Raw genomic sequence first — 27,734 nt, forward strand, 5'->3', positions numbered from 1 at the left:
GGTCTGCTCGCTGCATCATTGTATTCGTTTCAAGAAACCGTTGCTAATGCAGTGATAATAATAATTTACAAGAAAAGCAAAGCGCTGTGCTAATTCGCGCTGTGTGGACAGTTCATAACACTGTGCTGCCATGCGATTTATTTAATTTATTTGTTTACTGACATCACAGCGAAGTAAAACAGTAGAGAATACGAGCTAATTGTCTTTTCCAAAATGAGCCCCCCCCCCCCCCCCCCCCCCCCCCCCCACAGCGTTCATTCCTGAGCCTTGCAGCACAATTTGAAAAAAATAATTCAGGGGGTCAATTTTGAATGATTTCTAAATTCGCAGTTTTTTCAATAGCATGATCGCCGAGTTCACGGTTTATCGTTGTATGCTGAAGCAGTTAACGCGTTTCTCTCTCTGCCAGCTCAGATGTGTCGATCGAGGATCACAGATTGAACGATTCGCCCTGGCACAGTTCAGTTTCCATATTACACTGTGGAAACAGATAATTAGGGGTTTTATTTTGTCATGTTTTAACGCCTTAAGTATACAAAAGTAATGTAAAAGAGAATAAATAATACAGCATCACTATAAGAGGCTGTGTGGTCCAGCGGTTGAAGAACCAGGCGGTCCCGGGTTCAAATCCCAGCTCAGCCCATTCTGTGTGCAATCACTGCCTCAGCAAGTCACAGCAGCCTCAGCCTCTCACTCTCACAGCAGCCTCACTGTATTCAATCACAGCAGCCTCAGCCTCTCACACTGTATCCAATGTATCTCAATCACAGCAGCCTCAGCCTCTTTGTATCCAATCACAGCAGCCTCAGCCTCTCACACTGTATCCAATCACAGCAGCCTCAGCCTCTCACACTGTATCCAATCACAGCAGCCTCAGCCTCTCACACTGTATCCAATCACAGCAGCCTCAGCCTCTCACACTGTATCCAATCACAGCAGCCTCAGCCTCTCACACTGTATCCAATCACAGCAGCCTCAGCCTCTCACACTGTATCCAATCACAGCAGCCTCAGCCTCTCACACTGTATTCAATCACACTGTATCCAATCACAGCAGCCTCAGCCTCTCACACTGTATCCAATCACAGCAGCCTCAGCCTCTCACACTGTATCCAATCACAGCAGCCTCAGCCTCTCACACTGTATCCAATCACAGCAGCCTCAGCCTCTCACACTGTATCCAATCACAGCAGCCTCAGCCTCTCACACTGTATCCAATCACAGCAGCCTCAGCCTCTCACACTGTATCCAATCACAGCAGCCTCAGCCTCTCACACTGTATCCAATCACAGCAGCCTCAGCCTCTCACACTGTATCCAATCACAGCAGCCTCAGCCTCTCACACTGTATCCAATCACAGCAGCCTCAGCCTCTCACACTGTATCCAATCACAGCAGCCTCAGCCTCTCACACTGTATCCAATCACAGCAGCCTCAGCCTCTCACACTGTATCCAATCACAGCAGCCTCAGCCTCTCACACTGTATCCAATCACAGCAGCCTCAGCCTCTCACACTGTATCCAATCACAGCAGCCTCAGCCTCTCACACTGTATCCAATCACAGCAGCCTCAGCCTCTCACACTGTATCCAATCACAGCAGCCTCAGCCTCTCACACTGTATCCAATCACAGCAGCCTCAGCCTCTCACACTGTATCCAATCACAGCAGCCTCAGCCTCTCACACTGTATCCAATCACAGCAGCCTCAGCCTCTCACACTGTATCCAATCACAGCAGCCTCAGCCTCTCACACTGTATCCAATCACAGCAGCCTCAGCCTCTCACACTGTATCCAATCACAGCAGCCTCAGCCTCTCACACTGTATCCAATCACAGCAGCCTCAGCCTGTATCAATCAGCCTCAGCCTCTGTATCCAATCACAGCAGCCTCAGCCTCTCACACTGTATCCAATCACAGCAGCCTCAGCCTCTCACACTGTATCCAATCACAGCAGCCTCAGCCTCTCACACTGTATCCAATCACAGCAGCCTCAGCCTCTCACACTGTATCCAATCACAGCAGCCTCAGCCTCTCACACTGTATCCAATCACAGCAGCCTCACTGCCAATCACAGCAGCCTCAGCCTCTCACACTGTATCCAATCACAGCAGCCTCAGCCTCTCACACTGTATCCAATCACAGCAGCCTCAGCCTCTCACACTGTATCCAATCACAGCAGCCTCAGCCTCTCACACTGTATCCAATCACAGCAGCCTCAGCCTCTCACACTGTATCCAATCACAGCAGCCTCAGCCTCTCACACTGTATCCAATCACAGCAGCCTCAGCCTCTCACACTGTATCCAATCACAGCAGCCTCAGCCTCTCACACTGTATCCAATCACAGCAGCCTCAGCCTCTCACACTGTATCCAATCACAGCAGCCTCAGCCTCTCACACTGTATCCAATCACAGCAGCCTCAGCCTCTCACACTGTATCCAATCACAGCAGCCTCAGCCTCTCACACTGTATCCAATCACAGCAGCCTCAGCCTCTCACACTGTATCCAATCACAGCAGCCTCAGCCTCTCACACTGTATCCAATCACAGCAGCCTCAGCCTCTCACACTGTATCCAATCACAGCAGCCTCAGCCTCTCACACTGTATCCAATCACAGCAGCCTCAGCCTCTCACACTGTATCCAATCACAGCAGCCTCAGCCTCTCACACTGTATCCAATCACAGCAGCCTCAGCCTCTCACACTGTATCCAATCACAGCAGCCTCAGCCTCTCACACTGTATCCAATCACAGCAGCCTCAGCCTCTCACACTGTATCCAATCACAGCAGCCTCAGCCTCTCACACTGTATCCAATCACAGCAGCCTCAGCCTCTCACACTGTATCCAATCACAGCAGCCTCAGCCTCTCACACTGTATCCAATCACAGCAGCCTCAGCCTCTCACACTGTATCCAATCACAGCAGCCTCAGCCTCTCACATTGTAGGCAATCACAGCAGCTGTTCTGTGTGCATCCTTTCCTGCGGTTCACATGTAATTTGAAGAGGTCTGCTGCCCTTCTGCACACTGAGTTTCACATGTGCAATTCCACGTTCCAGTACTGAGCAGGCGTGTCACGCTTGGTTCGTAGGGCTGGCTCTTGCTCAGATAACGCATGGCTAACACAGGGGACGAGACGCTGGAGATGGCAGCTCTCGGACGACCCTTCCAGCTGGGAATGCTGTACGACTGCCGGAAGGATCGCCTTATTCCAGGTAAACTGCTGGCACTTGCATGCACTTGTTCAGCCCACAGGAGTGAGACAGCGCACCAGTGTGAGGTGCAGGAACAGTACAGCTCCAATAGGGAGCCCCAGTTTGTCTAACCCAGTTATGCCGACAGCCAAGTCCGAAGCAGGTTTTGAACTCAGTTATGAACCGTGTTTAGTGTGGTTGTTAATTGAGTTAATCACTTTTAAACAGGTTTTGAACCCTTAACATGGTTCTAAAACGCTAATGTGGCCAGGGCCTAAAGACTTAAAATAGAGAATAGACAATTACTGTACTGTCCTGAACTGACAGTGTGTGTGGTTTATTGGCTTGTATATTATTATTATTATTATTATTATTATTATTATTATTATTATTATTATTATTATTATTATTATTATTATTATCAGTTTTATTTCTATAATGTATTATTTCTCTATTCATTTGTTAATTTTACTAATTACAGTACAGTTTTATTTGGTACACTAATTACATGTTTGTTATTTTTTATAATTCATTTAGCTGACCACTCTGCCTCTGAAGAGTATCGTGCATTTTCCACCCTGTCTACTGCGCTGTTCTCGTCCCTTAACTCCCTAGCGCCCCCACACCCTTATTCTTCGTCTAGGTCTCCTCAATCATGACTTACCCCTTCCCTTGAAGCTGACCGATGTTCCCTGCGTCGAGCAGAGCGACTCTGGAAGTCCTCCCCCCCATCTTTGTATCTCAAAGCCTACCGCTCCCTCCTCTGTAATTTTCCCTCTGCTATGGAGCTAGCCAAACTCGAATACTTCCTAACCCTCATCACTGCTGTGGACTGTGCCTGTTCAAATTCCTTACCCTTTTGTATAAATCTCTCCATGGTCTTGCCCCACCTTATCTGGCTGCACTGATTACCTACTATTCCCGTCCCTTACGCTCCCAGTCGCTGTTGTTCCTCTCCGTCCCACCCTCGCCCTGTGCCCAAGCCTGTTTTCCGTTCCTTTTCCCTTCTTGTTCCCTTTCATTGGAATAGACTCCCACTTATCATAAAACAGTCACACACACTGCGTAGTTTCCTCCCTCAAAACGCATCTCTTCTCCCGAGCCCAGCCTACTGCTACTTCTGACCCCTGACCTCCTGTTATGACCCTGCTTTCCCGACCCTGACCTAGCCTCTGAGCGACTGCTTTCATTTAAGCCACTAATTTGTCTCCCCGAATTTATATTCTTTTTCCTCCATTTTCCTTGATTGTACCGTTTTGTTTAGACTTGTAAAGTGCCTTGGCTAAAGGTGCTATAAAAATGTAACTAACTAAACACAGAAAGTTCACATCTGGTAAATCTTACGTTTTACCAGAAACTGCCAACATTTACCAAGGTGGTAAATGTTTGGAATTGTGAAGAAATAGATTGTTTTTTTGGACGTAAAGCTTTATTGGTGAAGGCACTTGGTTATTCTAGAAATGCACAACAAATATGTCCATCCTGCTTCTACGACAGGAATTACTTTATGGAACCCAGAAGAACTACAAGCCAGCATAAATAAAGAAAACCAGCCTATAACAGAGTTCAGCATCAGCACCTCGGACTCCATTGAAGACAAGGCTTCTGCTTTGAAAGTGGACGCTGCCCTCAAGGCAAGTCTCCTGGGGGGGCTGGTTCAAGTGAGCGGAGCTGCAAACTACTACAATGACACAAAGAAGTCGACAAGACAGTCCCGAGTCACTCTGCAGTACTACACAACAACACAATTTGAGAATCTGACCATGAATCATCTGGCCAAAGGGAAAGTGTCTCACCCCAGCGTGTTTGATGACAAGACAGCGACCCACGTGGTTACCGCTGTGCTGTATGGCGCCCGGGCGTATTTCGTATTCGACCGGCAGTTATCCTCGGAGGAGAAGAAACAGGAAATCCACGGAAAAATGGAGCTAGCAATAAGTAAAATACCTACATTTCCCATGGAAGGTCAAGGCTCTATTGACTTGAAAGCAACAGAAAAAGCTGAAGTTGAAAAATTCAGCTGCACGTTCCATGGAGATTTTCGTCTCTCATCTAACCCGTCAACTTACCAAGGTGCTGTGAAAGCCTACTCCGCTCTTCCGGAATTGCTCGGGGACAAAGGAGAGAACGCAGTGCCTGTGAAGGTCTGGCTGTACCCGTTAATCAAGCTGGACTCTAGGGCTGCCAAGCTGGAAAGGAACGTAAGCGACTATTTGGTATCGTCTGCGCAAACTGTTTTAGAGGAATTTAACAAAATTGAAATGCAAAGCAATGACGCCTTAAAAGACGTTGTTGCTGGAACGTTTCCTGAAGTCAGTGAGAAGGTTCGACAACTGAAGCAAAGGAGCACGCTGTACAAGATGAATTTCATGAGAAAACTGTCCGCCGTGCTGCCTTCCATCCGCGGAGGTGAGCAAGAGGAAGAATCGCTCCGAGAGATTTTAAAAAGTCATGAAGAGTCCCCTTTTAACTTTAAAGCACAACATGCTTGGCTGAACAGCAAAGAGAGAGAAATCAATGCAGTGGGGTATTGCCTTACTATATTAAAAGACATCCACGCTGTATCTTCTGTGAACGAGCTAGACTGTGAAGAATTAAACAGTGAGACTGAAAATATTGTTTGCTTTACGTTCACCTCACTGCACGAGCCCGAACCGTATCTGGAACATCTAAAAAACTACCTTGAAACCCAAGCGAGGAAGAACCCTGAGCGTTCAACTGCTAGAAATTATTTGCATCAAGCGAGCAAGCAGTGGGTGAGCAGCGAAACTAATCTGAAGATCAGAACGCATTTGAAGGCTTTCCAGGAGTTAGTGAACATCAACAGGGAGGACAAGAAAACAAAGTTCTTTGTAGCTTCTAAGGAAGACCAGGAGTTTCCCGGAGCCTGCATTCTCCTGCGTGAAAATGGATCCTCGAAATACACACATTTTGAGATCCCGGCAAAACCTGACGACCCTGAGGTCTGTGATGTCACCCATGACCGTGTGACTCTGAAGGTGGTGCCCCCCAGCGGTGATGCTGATCAGAAACTGAAATACCATCTGGAGTATAAGTGCGTTAATCAGAAGGAATGGACAATTCAATCCAGCACTGATAAAACAGAGACCCTCACTGTGTCAGGCTTGCAGCCGAACACAGAGTATGAATTTAGATACACAGTGGAAGGGAAGTTGGGCTATACTGTGAGCGGTGACACAACCAGCAAAGTCAAGACAACAAGTTCATCTGCACAAGACACAGGTGAGTGGTTATTTATATTTTTTTTCTTTTGTTTAAGTCAAATGTCTTTTATCACCCTTCTCTGTGGCAATTTGTCAAAAGTCTTGTACCTTCTTTTTATATCTGCGTCCGAAGGTTCGTTCACTAGCTAGGGATTCGAAGATTGTTTTAAAGTGCAGCGGTACAAAAGAACTGGCTTTGCTTCAGAGTGAGAGGCCCCGGGTTCGCGCCCGCCCTCTGCCTGTGTGTGGATTGCCTCACCCTGTGAGAACCCTCTGCCTCTGAACCATGGCTTGTTGCACGCGGACTTCCTGAGCAGAGCGCCGTTTCTGTTTTTGTTTATTGTTTTTTTTGCCGTCAGGGTTTCCGTGGAACTTGTTAGGGAGCGAGTTAAAACTCCACTCTGTAACGTTTCTGTTTTGCCATTTCCCCGGTCTGCTGTTTGCTGACATTTCTGTGACCCTTTCTGTGAGAAGTGGATTACCTTCAGTCAGAATCAAAGTGTATTGCAAAGCCTCTTGGTCTGGAGGTTTTTCGGGCGGACGATTTGTAAAAGTTTCCGCTGACTCCCTCATGGGAAATGCAGTTCGCTCCGAAGCTGGAAAGCAGAGAGGCTGTTGCCGAGGTAGTTCCGATCTTGGAAACGCGGGTTTCCCTTACAGTTCGAAGATCGCCACCAAAACATCGTTACGGGATATATGCCTGCCTATTGGTAGGTGTCACTGAGCTCTTTCTATTAAAGCTGCTGATAGGCCCCCCTCCCCTCGGTGACCCCCTCAGTCCCGCCTACCGAGGGTACATAATCGTCACGGAGGGGAGGCTCGCTCTCTTTTCGCGACAAAACCGCGATGTTGACCGATGCGACCTCGTGGTTCGCGGCCATCTTCTCTTTCAGGGAACCAGGTTTACAGTAGATAAAGTAACATTCTCTTGGATTGAGCTGGTTTTCACTGGACAGGGAGGGCTGAAGGGGTTTCTTTCACTCAAGAGTATTGAAACGGCGCTACATAATATTATTATTATTATTATTATTATTATTATTATTAGGAGTTGATATGGAGGACTTGATTTCAACTTGATATTACAGGAATTATTATTATTATTACTATTTTGTTTTATTTTTCAAAAATATAAAAGCTATTTATTCTGTGTGCGTGTCAGTGTGTGTGTATAAACATTATTTTTTTAAACTATAATAACGTCCCACTGCGGCTCTCAGTGATGCAGTTTTACGATTGCTTCAGCTCACATTTAACACTGTGTGACAATCTGACCAATGAAAACGCAGGAAGCGTGGAAATGGTTGTATTATTGGCTGATCGCCCCAAAACACCAAAACTAACGTCTGAGAACGGATGGAGCAGGGAGGAGGGAGCAGGGAACAGGGACTGATGATGCAGGGAGGAGGGAGTGATTTCAGGATGCAGCAGCCAATGACTGTTGTGTGTTTCAATTCTATGTTTCTCTCTTTTTTTCTGCCCAGTGAATGAAGTTGCAGTTTACAGTCTGCAGGCTTCAGCGCCAAGGAACAGAGCTGAGTTTTTAAAATGTAAGTCTGTTTTCACTGAAACATTTGATTGAAAGATGTGTCACTCCATTGTGAGAAGAGCTAACACTTCAGAACAAATAGAGAGAGAACTTATCCAAAGTCAGAAATAAATCTCAATCATTTTGTAGATCAAATCTATTGATTATCATCCTTAAACATCACAGTCTAAATACACTTGTCTGTAAAATAGCAGGGAGCAGGGATGGAGCATAGAGGAAGGAGGAATGAGCAAGGAGGATGGAGCGTACAGGAGGGAGGAGAGAGCATACAGGAGGGAGCATAGATGATGGTGGAGGGAGCAGGGAGGAAAAAGCAATGATGAGGGGGCAGGGAGGAGGGAGCATTCAGGAGGGAGCAGGGAGGAGAGATGAGGGAGCATAAAGGAAGGAGGAGAGAGCCAGGAACAGGGAGCTTAGAAGGAGGAGGGAACATGGAGGAAGGCTCAGGGAGGAAGGAGCAAGAGAGAGACTGGAACAGGGATGAGGGAGCATACAATAGCAAGGAGGGAGCATGAAGGAGGGAGCATGGAAAAGGGAGGAGAGAGCATAGAGGGAGGAGGGAAGCAGGGACTGATGGAGGGAGTGATTTGAGTATGCAGCTGTGGAAGGGTGGTGGGTAATTCACCGACACAGGAGACAGACAGGTGGATTTGGCAACACCGCACAGGTGCCCAGTTTGATTTCGGGGTGCTATTTTTCTTTTAGCCCACAGATGGCGCTGTGGGTCCGTGGTCTGATTTACCAACGATGGTAAACAGAACCACGGGCATACCAAGCGATGGTACACAATACCGGTGCCCTTGCAGGTGCTTCGAAACAATAATTCAAAACAGAAGACACAAAGAAAGAGGGAAAATAAAACAGTAACAAAACTACAAAGAAAAGGTGCTGCCCTTGACAGCTATATCCCAGTCGCCGCTACTCGTGCGACCCGGATCACCGTCCTACACTGCTGGCTAACTAGCCTGCTCCGTTACAATACTCCGGGGTCTGCCCAAGGGTTCCCCGCTCTCTCTGTCTCGCTTTGACACACTCAGTTTCGGTTTCTCCCGACTGGTTCTCGGTCCTCAACCAGCGCTTCTGCACTCTCGGCGCATTTAAAGGGCAGCCCTGAGGAAACAGCAGAGCATTATTTTATAGGGCTAACAATCTCCCAAGACTCGCCTCTCAGCCATGCAGAGAGGGGGAAAGTCCACACACCCACTTTCCCACCTCCCCGTGTCACTGCCATGACTCACAGGCGGTTGTTGGATGACTGCCGCCCTCTTCCTGCAGCCCTGTGAACACGCCAGCAGAGTCAGCACAGATCTCCCCCTGCTACAGCAGCAGACAATGACTTGATTTTCTCAGTGATTTTGACTTTTCTAACTGTCTCTCCTCTACCCGTCCTCTTCTCTTCAATCAGATTCCTGTCAGCTCACACTGGACCCCAACACAGCGTATAGAGAGCTCTGTCTGTCTGAAGGGAACAGAAAGGTGACACGGAGGACAGAGACTCTGCGATGTCCTGATCACCCAGAGAGATTTGATTGCTATCCCCAAGTGCTTTGCAGAGAGGGTTTGTCTGGGACTCGCTGTTACTGGGAGATTAAGTGCAGTGGGGAAGGGGCTTCTGTAGTAGTCACATATAAAGGAACCAGCAGGAAAGGAGGGGATGATTCCTCTGTCCTTGGATGCAATGACAAGTCCTGGAGTTTGTTCTGCTCTGATTTCAGTTACTCTGCCTGGCACAATAACAATGAAACTGCAATAACTGCCCCCCACTCCCCCAGAATAGGAGTGTATCTGGACTTTAATGCCGGCACTCTGTCCTTTTATGGCGTCTCTGACACAATGACCCTCCTGCACAGATTCCAAACCACATTCACTGAGCCGCTCTATCCTGGGTTTTGGGTTGGTTCTTATGATTCCCCTTTAACAATCTGCCAGCTGAACTAGACTGTTTTGTGCTGTAAGAAACCCTGTCTGTCCTGTCCTCTCCACTCCTCAGGTGAAGGGAATGTTCAACCTGACACAACTTTGCATGAAAGCTAGGGGGTAAAACGGCGCCCCCTGCAGAGTGAAACGAGGTGAATTATTTGTTTTTATGCTTGGGGCCGAGGCAGCCTCATTTTTACTGTTTAATCTGTCAGGGGAGTGTTTTTGTAATTGTAAACACTCACAACTGGACAGCTGTTTCAGAATCAAATGTTCAACATGTCCTGAGTATTTATTGATTACAAACACTCACACAGCACCAAGTGGCAGACTTAGTTGGCATCTCTGCATAGTGCTAGAATTCCCACAGCAAGTGCTGAGAAGTATCTCTTAAGCTGATTGTAGCTCACTAAATAATCCCACAATGTGTTCCTATATTGCACTTCCATTGGCTACATAGGTCTCAAATGTGCAGTTTTGAAAAAGATCAGATCTGGTGCTACTTTAGGTTAAAGAAAGTTCTCAGTTTCTATGGCTTATTCTCAGGGTGCATGTTTACTATAGCAGGTGTTTCTCTCAACACTGCACATTTGAGACCCACATAATGAACGGCAGTGCACAGCCGCTGAGATTCATGGGATTATTTTTGTCAGCTCCAATCCCTGTCAATGTCAGGTTGTGTAAACAGCAGCTCACAATGCTTGCCATGTCAAAGGCATGTCAATATAGTTTCTAGCAGATTCCTGTCTACAGTAGAATCCTGTTAGCTGAAGAGCACTAGAACGTGTTTCTGAAGGTTATGGTAACACTTAATATGAAGGTGTCATTTTTAAATAGTTTATAGATGATTAAAAGATGAGTTATAATGTTTTTATAATGCATTATAGAACCAGTGATACAGGGTAGTAACAGGATTGACTAATGTCTTACAAATACTGAACAGATGATATAAGAAATCTGCAATACATAAAATTATAAAACTGTATATTAGCTGTAAACAAATCACATTAAAAAAATGATTGACACTTAATTGTATGGGTCCTTTATTTTGTATTTGAAATTAATCTACTTAGAAAAAGGTTTTTCAGTATTTGTACCAAAAAAAAAAGAGAAACACCTGCCATAGCAGTGTCAATGTGGTGTAGGGCCTCCATGGGCAGCCAGCACGGCACTGATTGGACGTGGCAGCTAGCGATTCTGCAAGGTGCTTTTTAAATTGTGCTGGAGGGATACGGGACCATTCCTCAATGATTACCAGCCTCTAATTCCTTCAGGTTGGGTTGTATTGGGGGTGGAAATCTGCAGTCAAGTCAGAATGGCCCTTACATAGAGAGAGTCACATCACTTTAGAGACTGTTCCTTGTGAAAAAGCCTCAGTAATAACTTCTGCCTTCTTGAAAACAGAAGCACCTGCCAACCAAGCATCTCTTATCAGCCCTCTATTAAAGTCTGTCAGATCTGTGGTCCCATCCTGGTTGTAGAGCTTTTAATCTCATCTCATCTCACTGACAGAAGACAGAATCCATAACACAGAGCATCACACAGCACTGCCTGTTGTACAGTCTCATCAGTGTGCTTGGGATTGACAGCACTGTGTGCTGAAGCTGCAGATATACAAACACTCCCCAGCTCTACACTGTATCGCTGCACTAAAGGGGTTTCTCTTAGAGATTATGAAGAATGGAACTGATGTCAGATTCCCATGTTATTGTGACACAGCAGGCCCAGAACACTCTCTGGTTATTTCTTTCTGTTTTCTAGTCTTCTTTATTTTTATTCTGAGTTTTTATCCTGACCAGAACGTTACTTTGTTTCCTCTCCCTACTGACTTCCTTCCTGTGTCACAGATAATAGGGCCCCACTTGAACTGGGAGAGGAAACCAAGTACCACCAAGACTGGAAAACAAAACTAATGTTCCGATCAGGAGAGATCTCTTCATAGATCTATTGTTGAGATTCTGTGTGTAAACAGTGTGTAACCCCAGCCTGGGATTTCACAGCGCTGTTTTCTGAAGCTGAAGATGAATTGCTGACAAACACTCTCCAGCTGCAGCAGGTGCCCAATGTCTTCATTGTGTCACTTCGATTATATGAATCATTTGATAGAGCAATGTAAATTTTCCATTTGGCACAGCAGCTCAAGTACATGCTGGTACTGTGTTCCTTGTTATTGTAGCACAGAGCTGTGCTTTGTTTCCTCTCTCTCTTCACTTTCTTTCCTCCTGTACTAGGACCCCACTGGAGTCTTGCACTGGGGTCTGGGGTCCTATTACCTGTGATACAGCAGTGAAGTGAGTGGGGAGAGCAAACCAAGTCCTGCCAAGTCTGGAAACACAAAATAGAAGAGAATGCAGTTTTTTTTTTCTCACTACGCTTGTACACACTCTCAAGTGGGTTCTCCACACAGCAGCCTCGAACAGACTGGCTGCACTCTTTATAAACCATGACCCTGGCTCTAATTTTCAATCATAGCCAGATGAATGTGACCTTCAAGGAACTGTAGTCCTGCGCTCCCCAGGACTACACTTTCTCTGCTTCCTGTTCCACTATATATATATATATATATATATATATATATATATATATATATATATATATATATATATATATATATAATATAAATTAGCAGCATTATGAAATGCCACTAATACAGTCCATAACATTACCAATGCTTGTGCTATAAATGCCAGTAATATCAGTTCTGGAAAACAGTGCTATTGTAGTATAAACACCTGAGATCTGGGGCGAGCGATCCTGCCTTCCTCACAGCCAGCCCCGAGAGAATTGGGAATTGATTTCCAAAACGAATTTGAAATGGAACTGGAATTGAAAAAAAGGAATTGACCCCAATGTTGAGCACAACCTTAAACATAACTGCAGGACAGGATTAATATTGTAGGGGATTTAGAAAAAGAATAAACTGTGCTGAATCAATCTTTCATTATTATTTTAGGTCCCACTCACACCTCTATCCTCTCCTCCCCTCTCACGCTGATTCAGCAGTCTCTGCTCAGCCTGCTTGTCTAAACTAGTCTCGATGCAAAACCCCACCTCTTAGAGCTTTACTCAATTCCAGGAAATCAGCACAGTGAAGTTTTTGTTGTGAGATTGTCAGTCTCTCTGTCTCGCTGCAGCAGAAATGGCAGAAGCGAATATACTGGTAGCGCATGACCAGTTTAGCTGTCCAGTGTGTCTGGAGCTATTGAAGGACCCAGTCGCTATTCCATGTGGACACAGTTACTGTATGGGGTGTATTAAGAACTGCTGGGATCAGACTGATCATACAGGTGTCTACAGCTGCCCTCAGTGCAGAGAGATCTTTACCCCAAGACCTGTTCTGTGCAGAAACACCGTTCTATCCGAAGTTGTGGAGAAATTAAAAAAGACAGGACTCAATCCTCCTCCTGCTCAAAGTTATGCTGGACCTGGAGATGTGCCGTGTGATTTCTGCACTGGGACAAAGTTCAAAGCTGTGAAATCCTGTTTGACGTGCCTGGCCTCTTACTGTGAAACACACGTCAAGCCACACTATGAGGGGGCTGCTTTCAAGAGGCACAAGCTGATCAATGCAACTGGAAATCTGGAGCAGAAGCTTTGTGCTGAACACCAAAAGGTTTTGGAGGTCTTCTGCAGAACCGATCAGACGTGTATTTGCTGGTTGTGTACAGAAGAGGAACACAGGAGCCATGATACAGTCTCAGCTGAGAAAGAAAGGACTGGGAAACAGGTAAGTTTGAATCATTTCCTTGTAGCTATCCTAGAGATACTAATTCCCAGGGATATTTAACATGTCTGTTTACTAGGTTATACAGTTTCACATTAGATCAGATTTTAATTTGCTATTTAAAGAGGCATAGTTTTTTAAGTGTGCTACCTAAATGTATTTCAGGGTGTAACAGGGGCGTTGTTACGGGTGTGGCTATCGTTGATTGACAGAAGAGACACAGGAAGTTTCCTTTGATACAAAAATAGAAAACATTCAAAACAAAACACTGCTCGAGAACAACTAGAAAATAGAAGTTTACCAAACAAGAAAGGAGGTCCCGCTCCAGGAACAGCCCCCCTGACACCTCCTTTATAGACTTGGGAAGGATTAAAATCTCTTAAACTTGTTCCCTATTCCTTCCAGTGCTAGCGATCCTGGTTAACTCGCACAGTGATCCGAGATACATTTTCCTCTTGTGTTAGAACCAAGAAACTGGCTTTTCAGACCCTTTTTAAAGGCATGTTGTCAGGTCTAATTTATAACCAATTAATCAATTAACACCCAGCCACATTCCACACCTGGATTTGAATATGCCCTGCCATATCTAGCACAAACTTAATTAGCAAAAACACGATTTACAATCAAACCATTTTGTTCAGCTCTTTTGTGGTGCATTGGAATTTGTAGTGTAAAATTAGCATGATTTATATTCCTTGTGTTTTTTTATATGTATCTTGCAACGGTTTCATTGTTTAAGATATTGTAGTTTAATTGGTAAAATGATTAAAAATAACATTCCCAGCAAAGTCAAGCACCTAATTTAGTGACACATACGCATCTATCTGCACTGGCAGAGCTGCTGTGTTCGTGCCATGCCGTTCTTGCCAGTCTGCCCACAGTGAGAGGTGTGTTTTTGGGAGGCTTGCTTGTACACTTAAAACATTTGATCTTTCAGTTTATAACCACCATCTGGCTGAGAAGAATTGTTTTTATTGGTAAAGTGTTAATCTTTTATTATACATATAAAATTTTGTCTGATCTAGTCTGTGCTACAGATATCTATGGCATGCAACTGGAAATGAAGAGCAAATTGTATTTGAGAACCACTCAGAATTGTTGCAAACATTATAAACCGGTAAGGGGAGAAGAAAAAAATATATATATTTGCCCTCAAATTATTCTGTCAGTTTGATAGCAAACTTAAACAGGCCTGTGTTCGATGTGACAGAATATCACTCAATGCCCCATCAGAAATGTCACTGTGTCACTGTGTTTCTACACAGAAGCAGCTGGGAGAGACACAGACAGAAATACAACAGAGAATCCAGGAGAGACTGAAAGAAGTGAAGGAGCTGAAACAGGCTGTGGAGTCACTGAAAGTGGGTATTGACAAGAATATATTATTATTATTATTATTATTATTATTATTATTATTATTATTATTATTATTATTATTATTATTAATAACAACAAAAGGACTGGAACACATCTACAGATTGATGTGTTTGTGTTTTCAATTCTAACCATGTCTCCTCTACTGTGTTCTTTCACTCAGAGTTCTGCATGCATAGAAATAAAGGAAAGTGAGAAGGTCTTTACTGAGCTGATCCGATCCATTGAGAAGATCCACACTGAGGTTATTGAGCTGATTGGAGCTAACGAGAAGGCTGTAGTGAATCAGGCTGAAGGACTCATGAAGAAACTGGAGCAGGAGATTGCTGAGCTAAGGAGGAGAGACGATGAGCTGAAACAGCTTTCAGAGACAGAGGATCACATCCATTTTCTACAGGTGCTTGTTACTGCTTGTTAGAACATCTCAAGTAAATAACTGGGACGCTTTCAGACAGACCTCTCCAATTGAATGAAATCTTGCTTTTCACCAGGAATACTTTGGACCCCATTCTGTTTCACTGAAACTCCTTTCCTCCACTTTCCTGCTATAGAATTTCCAGTCTCTCTGTGCCCCTCCTGAAGCTGGAGACTTACCCAGGGTTACTGTCAATACAGACATCTCTTTTGGGGCTGTGAGGAAAGCTGTATCTGAACTTAAAGACCATATTGAGGACTTCTGCAAGGGGGAATTAGTCAAAATAACCAAAACAGGTGGGTGTGAAAAATAACTCCTTTGGTAGAGATTTCTCAAATAGACCGTGGCTTGAGGAGGGACAGGACTTTCAAGACATTAATAAAGACCTCTTGCAGATTGTTGGCTATATGAATATTGCAGATGTTTTATTTCAAATGATTTCCCCAGGTTGAAATGCCCCACCTCATTTACAGTGACACCCCGAGTGATGATAGCAGGAAGGAAGAGAGTTTCTGAAGAAATTACATGGGAAAACAACTCAATAGCATTCAAACACAGACAGAGGGATTCACGCATTAAACAACACATTCTATGTTTCTCTCTTTTTTTCTCCCCAGTGAATGACGTTGCAGTTGACAGTCTGCAGGCTCCAGAGCCAAGGAACAGAGCTGAGTTTTTTAAATGTAAGTCTCTTTTCACTGACGCATTTGCTTGAAAGATGTGTCACTCCATTGTGAGAAGAGCTAACACTACAGAACAGGGAGGGGTGGAGCTTGAGGCCAGCAATTATTATGACTTATTAGTAATTGTGAAGCCATTAATCTACACTCCTCTCCAGCAAGTATTGGTTCAGATGAATACATGCAGAATGAGTTGGGGTTGGGCATTTGTTGCCTGTTTTTGCACTCAGACCTTTCTCTCCCTAAATATCTTGGTATCCCTGAATAGATAATCATCCCATCTTTTAAAACATGTCCAATGCATGTGAACCCAGCTGTGGGGTAAAATGAACAGCTATCCTTCCCAGTCATCCTGTGCTGGTAGGAAATGTATATTGCCGTATCACTGCACTTGTGGGATGGATTGCTCATTGAAATATTAGATGGATATTTGAAGAGTGGATGCTATTCTCTTGAAGATATTTAATAAGCAAGGGATCTGAGTGGGTAAAACTGCAACTCACGTGCCGTAGGAACATTGTTAACTATAATTTTATGCAGAGTTGCATATGATTAGTGTAAGAATTGTACATTAACAGGGAGGGGGGAGGAGGGAGTGTTGAGGAGAGAGCATCTAAGAGAGAGCATGGAGGAGAGAGCAGGGAGCATGAGGGAGGGACGAGGGAGCATGGGGGTGGGAGCATGCAGCAGGGAGGAGAAAGGGGGGAGCATATAGAAGGGATGAGGGGTTTTAGTGGATGATATTCTTTTTAAGATGTAGTAATCAAAACCCAAATAATACAAATAATCCCATCACTCCCTTCTGTACCTTTGCTCCTCAATGCCTCTTTTGTTTTTAAGTTGTATCCTTATGCCAGAAACAGCCTTTATAAAAAGACTTTGCTGTAATATGTATTTATCAGTCTTTTTGTTGGTCAGGACCGTTCAAACCTAGCGAGATTTTCTGAGTGATTTGACTTTTCTAACCGCCTCTCCTCCTCTACCTGTATTGTCAGATTCCTGTCAGCTCACACTGGACCCCAACACAGCACACAGAGAGATTTGTCTGTCGGAAGGGAACAGAAAGGTGACATGGGGAGAGACCCAGCCATGTCCTGATCACCCAGAGAGATTTGACAGCTGGGAACAGGTGCTTTGCAGAGAGGGTTTGTCTGGGACTCGCTGTTACTGGGAGATCGAGTGGAGTGGGGGAGGGGCTTTTTTAGGTGTCACATATAAAGGAATCGGCAGGAAAGGATTGGATGCTTCCTGCGGCCTTGGATTCAATGACAAATCCTGGAGTTTGTACTGCTCTGGTTCAAGTTACACTGCCTGGCACAAAAACAATCAAACTGAAATAACTGCCCCCCGCTCCCCCAGAATAGGAGTGTATCTGGACTTTAATGCCGGCACTCTGTCATTTTATGGCGTCTCTGACACAATGACCCTCCTGCACAGATTCCAAACCACATTCACCGAACCGCTTTATCCTGGGTTTTGGATTGGTTCTGATTCCCCTGTAACAATCTGCCAGCTGATCTAGACTGTCTTGTTGATTACAAATACATAAACAGCACCAAGTGGCAGACTTAGTTGGCATCTCTGCACAGTGCTAGAATTCCCACAGCAAGTACTGAGAAGTATCTCTTAAGCTGATTGTAGCTCACTAAATAATCCCACAATGTGTTCCTATATTGCACTTCCATTGGCTACATAGGTCTCAAATGTGCAGGTTTGAAAAACATGACGGGCAAGAGTCTCAAAAAACCATGATCTTGTTTCGAATTGGATTTTGTCTATCAAATGGATATTTATAGATATTTATAGTATCTGGCTGAACTGTTTGTGATTTAGGTGCATCTGGCAAGTCTATAAACCCTGGGGCTTCATACATACCTTTATACAGGCAAGCAATAGGTACAAGATGCCTTTTCCTCGTGCTATTTTTTTTTAAATTATTATGTTATTGGATTTTAGGGGGTGTTTGGATAATTACCCTAACAGGCACTTAATTAGATGCATCTGGTTTACTCTTTAGGCTGTTCTAAATATGTACAGTATTTGTATTGCTTATTTTAACAATAATTTGAGTGAAATATCATCACAAGAAAGAAGACATTTCCATGGATCTCATAAATGACATGAGATTCCTTCCTGTATTTTTACACAGGATGCGAAACGTTATTTCATTCAGTATCATGTATTTTATTGAACTCGTTTACTGCATATTTCTACACTCTTACAATCCACTCTCCCCATTATATTCTTCCATTACATTGAATCTACCTTGCTTCATCTACCGCTTGAGGAGAAATACATACTGACGACCGCATCTTTATTACAAGAAGAAACCCACTTTCCAATGCATTCAAACCAGCCAGGCAGTCTGAATAAACCCTGACTGAGATTGGTGACAGCAATCCCGTTATCGTATCTGTGATCTGACAGGAGAGACTGGTAGTAATAGATGTGTTGGTTCTAATCACACAGTAAGTTTCTGGTTTCTGTTCTCCACTAGATGGTGCTGTTTCCTCTGTTTTCTTCATATCAACATTCAGGAGTCTTTGAGATGACTATAGATTGATAACTATACATCAATTACTACAATGTTTTCTTCAGCAGTTCTGGTTTTTTTTTTAATTATATTTTGTTTGACGAAATAAAAATAATAAAATAAGTAAATAAAGTCATACAGGGGTGTTTTGTACACTGTTTGGACTGGATTCCAAGGGTGTGTGTGTGCCTATTGTGAATAGGTATGTAATGTGATATAGCGCCTTTCCTGTTAGCTACCATGATGCTGTATGGGGTTGTATGTGGGGGCACCAGATACATGAGACCAAAGGATATATTTTAATGCTGTTGCTTGTTTTTTTTAATATATATATATATATATATATATATATATATATATATATATATATATATATATATATATATATATATATATATACACACACACACACACACACACACACACACACACACACACACACAGGAGTCAGGCTTTCTCTATCCAGACTTGTTTGATACCCTCCCAGTTGTTTCCTTCTCCTCTAATGCTGGACCATGCAGCTTACTCCCAGCTTACACGGAGAAAGACTGTGAACTAGGTGTTTACTGGCTCCAGTGCTGCTCCAATCAGGCAAGTCAAGGTTGCATTCTGCTGGTCTGCAAACCATATATTCAACACACCTGTGCTGCATAGAACCACCACGTTGCAGAACAGTGGCCCCTAGTGGTCAGCCCAGTAGTACTACATCTAACTACCAACAGGGTTTAAGTGTGCCTGAAGGAATAAGGTCTTATCCAGCTCTAGGCTAATCTATCTGCCCTCAACCACCCTGTTGCAGTATGTATGTATGTATAACTATTCCCAACAGTTTTTCATCACCTACAATTTTAGAATTAAGACATAAAAAAAACAATATGAACATAATTTAAATCTTTTATTTAACATCATGTTATCAAAAGTCTACCAGAAGTCATAATAATAGAACAGTAGTTTTTCATGTTAGATTTTGAAATGTCACATTTTTCAATTGTCAGTTTTTCTGCGGCGTACCTTCTATAGAAAAACTATAAAGCGGTCTGTAATTCAGTATGTTAACTTTATTCAGAAGGATTCATTTGACTTTATGAAGCAAAATGTGTTAATTCTATAGGGTGGTGCATAGCTGTGTGTATGTTTGTGTGTGTATGCATGTATGAATTTGTGTATGAATGTCTGACACTTGATTCGGAAAAGCAATATTAAATTGCTAGAGACTGTCAAGATGTGAGCGGTGAAACAGAAGAACATAAGAACATAAGAAAGTTTACAAACGAGAGGAGGCCATTCGGCCCATCTTGCTCGTTTGGTTGTTAGTAGCTTATTGATCCCAGAATCTCATCAAGCAGCTTCTTGAAGGATCCCAGGGTGTCAGCTTCAACAACATTACTGGGGAGTTGATTCCACACCCTCACAATTCTCTGTGTAAAAAAGTGCCTCCTATTTTCTGTTCTGAATGCCCCTTTTTCTAAACTCCATTTGTGACCCCTGGTCCTTGTTTCTTTTTTCAGGCTGAAAAAGTCCCTTGGGTCGACACTGTCAATACCTTTTAGAATTTTGAATGTTTGAATTAGGTCGCCACGTAGTCTTCTTTGTTCAAGACTGAACAGATTCAATTCTTTTAGCCTGTCTGCATATGACATGCCTTTTAAGCCCGGAATAATTCTGGTCGCTCTTCTCTGCACTCTTTCTAGAGCAGCAATATCTTTTTTATAGCGAGGTGACCAGAACTGCACACAATATTCAAGATGAGGTCTTACTAGTGCATTGTACAGTTTTAACATTACTTCCCTTGATTTAAATTCAACACTTTTCACAATGTATCCGAGCATCTTGTTAGCCTTTTTTATAGCTTCCCCACATTGTCTAGATGAAGACATTTCTGAGTCAACAAAAACTCCTAGGTCTTTTTCATAGATTCCTTCTCCAATTTCAATATCTCCCATATGATATTTATAATGTACATTTTTATTTCCTGCGTGCAGTACCTTACACTTTTCTCTATTAAATGTCATTTGCCATGAGAAGGTGATTTATTTACAATGATCATTTTTATTTTTATTATTTACAAGCGGTTCCAGAGAACTGTATTTTGGCTTGCAGTCCAACGTAATAAAAGCATGCATACTGATATTTATAATCCGGGCAGGGTGCCAGGGCTCATGCTCCACGCTGCTGTGCTCCTTGGCAGTGCGCTGTGCTCGTGCAAGTGCTCGGTCGCAACACCCCTCGTTCTCTCTATCTGCAAAATCAAAAACAAAGCGCAGTGCTTCAGGGTGTTAGTGTGTCGATGTAAGGGGTCGTACGCGCGTAACTACGTCCCTTTGTGGCACCAATTATCTCATTTGGGAACCATGTGCATTTGGAAGGGACATGTATTAACCCCATCCCTGCCAACCATAAGCACCAAACACAAACCAAATACTATTTACAAGTAGGGCTCTGAGTGTTCATATCTATTAGGAGTGTTTTCAAAACACAGCGGTATTGCTGATTAAAGTTACATCTATTTGAAATGTTTGATGAAGGGGGGTCAGAAGGCGAGGTTCTATTACCTGTAACACAGGAAGGAAGGAAGTGAACGGGGAGAAGAAACCAGTGTGGGGGCTGCAGGATCAGTGAACTTCACCTGAGTCAAAGAGAGTGGAAATAAAGTAGTGTGGGAAACAAAACGAGCAACAGCAAAACAAGAAGGGACTTGAGAGAATGACATTCTGATGAGAGGCAAGATGAAAATAATGACAACATAGTACAGATTTGAAAAGTAGGTCCCTTGATTATGACTTTTGTTTAAGTGCCTGTTCTGTATAAAATGTTTTTAACACATGACATCAACACTGTAATAAATTAGTCTGTAAGTAACATAGCTATCCTGTCTGATAATGCATGAAAACGGGTAGATCTCATAATATACAGCCTGCCCTGGACTGGAGGGACCACCCTTCACGTTCTCTTAGGGGGGTGAGCAGTTCAGGCTCGAGCTTGCCCTGAACTGGAGGGAAGAAAGCAGTTGGTGCTCAGAGACAAGTTTGTGGTTGAGGACTAATGGACTTTGAGATGTGGATTAATGCCCACGAAGATCGAACTCCACCAAACTCATTTCCCTTGTGAACTTCTAAGGATTCAGACCCACACAGAAGTGAAGGTCTAGTGCAGTCAAACACATACTGTAGCTGTAAGGGTTACTGTGACATTCTCAAACTCCAGTCCAATTCCCAAACGCTCTCCTCTCTGCCCCTCTCACATTGTTCAACAGTTTCTGCTCAGCCTGCTTGTCTAAACCTGGTCTCAGTCCAAAACCCCGCCTCTTAGAGCTTCACACGATTCCAGGAAATCAGCACAGTGAAGTTTGCTTGTTGTGAAATCATCAGTCTCTCTCTCTCTCACTGCAGCAGAAATGGCAGAAGCGAATATTCTGATAGGAGAGGACCAGTTTAGCTGTCCAGTGTGTCTGGAGCTATTGAAGGACCCAGTCACTACATCATGTGGACACAGTTACTGTATGGGGTGTATTAAGAACTGTTGGGATCAGACTGATCATACCGGTGTCTACAGCTGCCCCCAGTGCAGAAAGACCTTTACCCCAAGGCCTGATCTGAGCAGAAACACCATTCTTGCTGATATTGTGGAGAAATTAAAGAAGTCAGGACTAAGTCCTCCTCTTGCTCAAAGTTGTGCTGGACCTGGTGATGTGCCGTGTGATTTCTGCACTGGGACAAAGTTCAAAGCTGTGAAATCCTGTTTGACGTGCCTGGCCTCTTACTGTGAAACACACGTCAAGCCACACTATGAGGGGGCTGCTTTCAAGAGGCACAAGCTGGTCAATGCAACTGGAAATCTGGAGCAGAAGCTTTGTGTTGAACACCAAAAGGTTTTGGAGGTCTTCTGTAGAACCGATCAGATGTGTATTTGCTGGTTGTGTACAGAAGAGGAACACAAGAGCCATGATACAGTCTCAGCTGAGAAAGAAAGGACTGGGAAACAGGTAAGGATTTGAACCATTTCTTTGTAGCTATTCTAGAAGATAAGAATTCCCAGGTATATTTAACATATCTGTTTACAAGGTTATACAGTCTCACATTAGATCAGATTTTAATTTGCTATTAAGAGCTATTTAAAGAGCCCTAGTTGCTCTATATCAACTATGATGTATTACAATGTATTTCAGGGTGTAACAGGAAAGTTGTTATGGGTGTGGCTATCGCTGATTGACAGGAGAGACACAGGAGGTTTCCTTTGATACAAAAATACAAAACATTCAAAACAAAACGCTGCTCGAAAACAACAAGAAAATAAAAGTCGAAAACACATTTGTTTTCACACAATTAGAACAGGTTTAAGTTAGTGAAAAACTAAATTTTATAAAATATTTTGGATTTTTTGTTGAAATGTAAAATTGTGTTTTTCCTTTGCTGTCTTCCACAATGAAATCCTTCTGGTCCGGGTATATTCTTCTTTGCTTTCTGTGTGTTTAGGCATTTTTTTACACTTCGCCACATTTTGCAATTCTGTTTTAAATTCCACGAGTGTGTAAATCCTCCCTATCAAACCAAAAGAAAGCTTTAAATCCTGTAGTCTAATTTCTATAAACCTAAATCTCGCAAGCATGTACAGTCCTCCAATAGAAATGCAGGCATTTGCAGCCACTCAGTTTAAAGTATTCAGAATAAATCAATGATAGATACAAGTCAGGGAGGAGGGACATTGCCCGACTGCGCTGGGGAAGGTTGTTTTTTTCAATGGGAAAGGGGTGAAGTCAGTGTGAATTAAAATACCATTTCCAGTGTTTATAGGGTATATAACGATTTCATTTTTTTGTATCAGGGGGATTTTATCAGACAAACAAAATGTAATACATGCTAAATCATCCATCATTCACTGTTAATAGTATGAAACAGTACCATCTAGTGGACAGCTACTGTGGATCAAATGTCTTTTTGTATTGCTGGCTGCTGTGCACTAGATGGTGTTGTATCTTACTACTATACACACATGTTGTCTGATCTAGCCTGTGCTACAGATGTCTACGGCATGCAACTAGAACTGAAGAGCAAAATATATTCCAGAACCACACAGAATTATACAAACATTGAAAAGAGATAATATAAAAGGGGGCAATAAAAATGGAAAATATACTTGAATTACAATTTTTCTGACATTTTCAATAGCATACCTAAAAAGGCGTGTTGGGTGTGACAGGGTGTCACTCAATGTCCCATCAGAAATGTCACTGTGTCACTGTGTTTCTGCACAGAAGCAGCTGGGAGAGACACAGACAGAAATACAACAGAGAATCCAGGAGAGACTGAAAGAAGTGGAGGAGCTGAAACAGGCTGTGGAGTCACTGAAAGTGGGTATTGACAAGAGAATATTATTATTATTATTATTATTATTATTATTATTATTATTATTATTATTATTATTATTATTATTATTATTAACAAATGCACTGGAACACATCTACAGAAGTTTGCTGTCTATGCCTGATGTGTTTTTGATATCAATTCTAACCATGTCTCCTCTACTGTGTTCTTTCACTCAGAGATCTGCATGCATAGAAATAAAGGAAAGTGAGAAGATCTTCACTGAGCTGATCCGATCCATTGAGAAGATCCACACTGAGGTTATTGAGCTGATTGGAGCTAACGAGAAGGCTGCAGTGAATCAGGCTGAAGGACGCATGAAGAAACTGGAGCAGGAGATTGCTGAGCTAAGGAGGAGAAACGCTGAGCTGAAACAGCTTTCAGAGACAGAGGATCACATCCATTTTCTACAGGTAACATCACTGCTTGTTAGAAAATCTCAAGTACATAACTGGGACGCTTTCAGATAGACCTCTCCAATTGAATGAATCCTTGCTTTTCGCCAGGAATGTTTTGTCCCCCATTCTGTTTCACTGAAAACTCCTTTCCTCACTTTCCTGTTGTAGAATTTCCAGTCTCTCTGTGCCCCTCCTGAAGCTGGAGACTTACCCAGCGTTACTGTCAATACAGACATCTCTTTTTGGGCTGTGAGGAAAGCTGTATCTGAACTTAAAGACCATATTGAGGACTTCTGCAAGAGGGAATTAGTCAAAATAACCAAAACAGGTGGGTGTGAAACAGATTCCTTTGGTAGAGATTTCTCAAATAGACCATGGCTTGAGGAGGGACAGGACTTTCAAGACATTAATAAAGACCTCTTGCAGATTGTTGGCTATATTAATATTGCAGATGTTTTATTTCCCAGGTGATGATAACAGGAAGGAAGAGAGTTTCTAAAGACATGACATGAGAAAACAACACAATAGCATTCAAACAGGGACAGAGGGATTCAAATCTTTAACAACATATTCATTCCATACAGGATGCTAACTTACACTCCAGAACTTTCTTATCAAAGAGTTGTAGGTCATGGTCATGTTTGTATTCCAAATCATCTACAGTAAAGTCTTTGGTTTAAAACTGTTTTGTGTATTTTATCTAGTGAATGAAACAGCAGCTTATAGCCTGGGGTCTAGGAGCAGTGTCAGACACTTAAAAGGTAAGGCTATTCTCCAGTAAAACATTTTACATACAGAGACATTCTCCCTTTTTGGAAGAACCTAACGCCTCAGTAAAAGAGTGGCTGGAGATGTATTAGATTAGTTCTTGTGTGAAAGATTTAGCTGGGTCCTTTGCTATACTGCTAAACTAAACAGATGCACTTGTCTTTAAAGATTAAGAGCATGGCAGATTGGTATTTGGAGTCTAGCGCGTGTTCAATCCAAATGTTTCAATTCTATTTTTCTATTTTTTTTTTCTCCCCAGTGAATGAAGTTGCAGTTGACAGTCTGCAGGCTCCAGAGCCAAGGAACAGAGCTGAGTTTTTGAAATGTAAGTCTGTTTTCACTGAAGCATTTGATTGAAAGATGTGCCACTCCATTGTGAGAAGAGCTAACACTACAGAACAGGGAGGGGTGGAGCTTGAGGCCAGCAATTATTATTATTTATTTGTAATTGTGAAGCCATTAATCTACACTCCTCTCCAACAAGTACTGGGACAGATATATACAAGCAGAATATTTTAAAATGAACATCATCATTGCTTTGTGCATTGATTGCCAGCTGCAAAATGAATTCTTACAAACTACCCAAAATAATACAAATAATCCTATTACTTCCAATGCCCTTTCCTGTTGTATCAGGGAGAGGGAGCATAGATGAGGGAGCATGGAGGAGGGAGCGGGGAGCATAGAGGAGGGAGGAGGGAGCAGTAAGGAGGGAGCATATTGGAGGGAACAGGGAGCATGGAGGAGCAGCGAGGAGGGAACAGGGACTGTTAAAGCAGAAAGGACAGAGTGATTTGAGGATGCATCAGACAATGACTGTTGATTTTCTCAGTGATTTGACTTTTCTAACCGTCTCTCCTCTAACCACCCTCTTCTCTACAATCAGATTCCTGTCAGCTCACACTGGACCCCAACACAGCGCACAGAGTGCTCTGTCTGTCTGAAGGGAACAGAAAGGTGACATGGAGTGGAGAGACCCAGCCATATCCCAATCACCCAGCAAGATTTGACAGCCGGGCCCAAGTGCTTTGCAGAGAGGACTTTTCTGAGACTTGCTGTTACTGGGAGATTGAATGCAGTGGGCAATGGACTGATATAGGAGTCACATATAAAGGAATCAGCAGGAAAGGAGGGAGTCTTTCCTGTATCCTTGGACATAATGACAAGTCCTGGTGTTTGGACTGCTCCAATTACAGTTACACTGCCTGGCACAATAACAAGAAAACGGCAATAGCTGCCCCCTACTCCCCCAGAATAGGAGTGTATCTGGACTTTAATGCCGGCACTCTGTCATTTTATGGCGTCTCTGACACAATGACCCTCCTGCACAGATTCCAAACCACATTCACTGAGCCGCTCTATCCTGGGTTTAGGCTTTATCCTTGTTCCACTGTAACAATCTACCAGCTGAACTAGACTGTTCCGTGTTTTAAGAAAACCTTTGATTGAACTCCCTCTCCGCTCCTCGGGTGAAGGGAATGTTTAATCCGATATTCTCCATGTGTAAAGTGAAGCCGTCAATCTGGAAGATCAATACAGCGTGTTGATCTCTCATCTTCTATCCTCATCCTCTTTCTTTCTTTGTCTCTTTCTTTCTTTCTTTCAGACCAGGAAGGGAATGGAGCAACACACACAGTGCTGCGATTTGAAGGACTGATGAACGCATTTATCACTAAAACAGGAGATTTAAACAGAATGATCGTGCTGATGTAGAAGGAGCAAACATTTCAATTGTTATTTTTATTTGCACTTTGCTCTTACGTTCCTCCTCTGATAAAAAAAAAACAAAAAAAAAAACCCAGCCTCGAGTGAGTGAAAGCTGCTTGTTTTTATATTGTGGCTGAGGGACTAGCTGGCTATCGATTACCTAGTTTGTCCCTCGACAACATTCTGCATGGGATTTCTCATATGTGTGAAAAATAGCCAGTTTGTTAATAATCATTGCAATAATTACAATGAAACAGTTTTTAAAATAAACACAAAACAGTGCATTAAAATGATAGTAATACAAATAAACACAGGGGTGGGATAACCCCTGTACAGAACGAGACAATTAAATAGCAGTCCAACAGCAACTAGAACTGAAGAACAGCTCCTGAACTCAGGTGAAACATCCTGGACACAAAAGTAATCAAAAATAAAATTATTGCAGTAAGAACGACTCGGAATGATTGGAAACGGGATTTTTAAATACATGCGTTTGATTCATTTGAAAATCGTGTTCGACTTCACTTTTATTTCTTGTTCTTAGGTGTTCTGAATCAGTTTAATGTAGGTTTATGAAATTATTGCTGGCTAATCTGACCAGCTGAGAAAAACAGAATTTCAGTTTAGCTAATGACTGTCAAATGAATTTAGGAGACAAAATTAAGCAGCACAACACGTATGAATGTGTTAGGAATTATTTGTATTATTTTAAAAATTATTTACAAAAACCATTATTATTATTATTATTATTATTATTATTATTATTATTATTATTATTATTATTATTATATCTTTTCAATGGTATGCTGAAAGAGAGTCTACTATATATTTAAAGTGCACACCAAAATAACATGAACTCGCGCAATTACAGAGTCACACACTGGGTATTCCTT

General features: G+C 42.8%; 1 protein-coding gene across 1 annotated transcript; it reads left to right on the forward strand.

The window, feature by feature from the left end:
- The first annotated feature begins 3,096 nt into the window (after positions 1–3,096).
- LOC121306089 lies at positions 3,097–26,832 on the forward strand. The gene is made up of 15 exons (XM_041237791.1): positions 3,097–3,216; positions 4,693–6,438; positions 12,990–13,609; positions 14,872–14,967; positions 15,144–15,377; positions 15,532–15,691; positions 16,013–16,078; positions 17,071–17,596; positions 21,954–22,590; positions 23,860–23,955; positions 24,148–24,381; positions 24,535–24,694; positions 25,071–25,127; positions 25,394–25,459; positions 26,021–26,832. The coding sequence occupies exons 1-15, from the start codon at positions 3,117–3,119 to the stop codon at positions 26,548–26,550; spliced, it is 5,328 nt and encodes a 1,775-aa protein (XP_041093725.1). The 5' UTR covers positions 3,097–3,116; the 3' UTR covers positions 26,551–26,832.
- Positions 26,833–27,734: the final 902 nt, after the last annotated feature.

The sequence above is a fragment of the Polyodon spathula genome, chromosome 46 (assembly GCF_017654505.1).
Source record: "Polyodon spathula isolate WHYD16114869_AA chromosome 46, ASM1765450v1, whole genome shotgun sequence".
Lineage (NCBI taxonomy): Eukaryota > Metazoa > Chordata > Actinopteri > Acipenseriformes > Polyodontidae > Polyodon > Polyodon spathula.

What these genes read in the sequence shown, in the direction of transcription:
- LOC121306089 (XM_041237791.1), top strand. Translation starts at nt 3,117, where the DNA reads ATGGCTAACACAGGGGACGAGACGCTGGAGATGGCAGCTCTCGGACGA. An exon ending in CAGAGCTGAGTTTTTTAAAT is followed by an intron (nt 16,079 to 17,070) that starts GTAAGTCTCTTT and finishes CTGTATTGTCAG; the next exon opens with ATTCCTGTCAGCTCACACTG. An exon ending in ACAATCTGCCAGCTGATCTA is followed by an intron (nt 17,597 to 21,953) that starts GACTGTCTTGTT and finishes AGCACAGTGAAG; the next exon opens with TTTGCTTGTTGTGAAATCAT.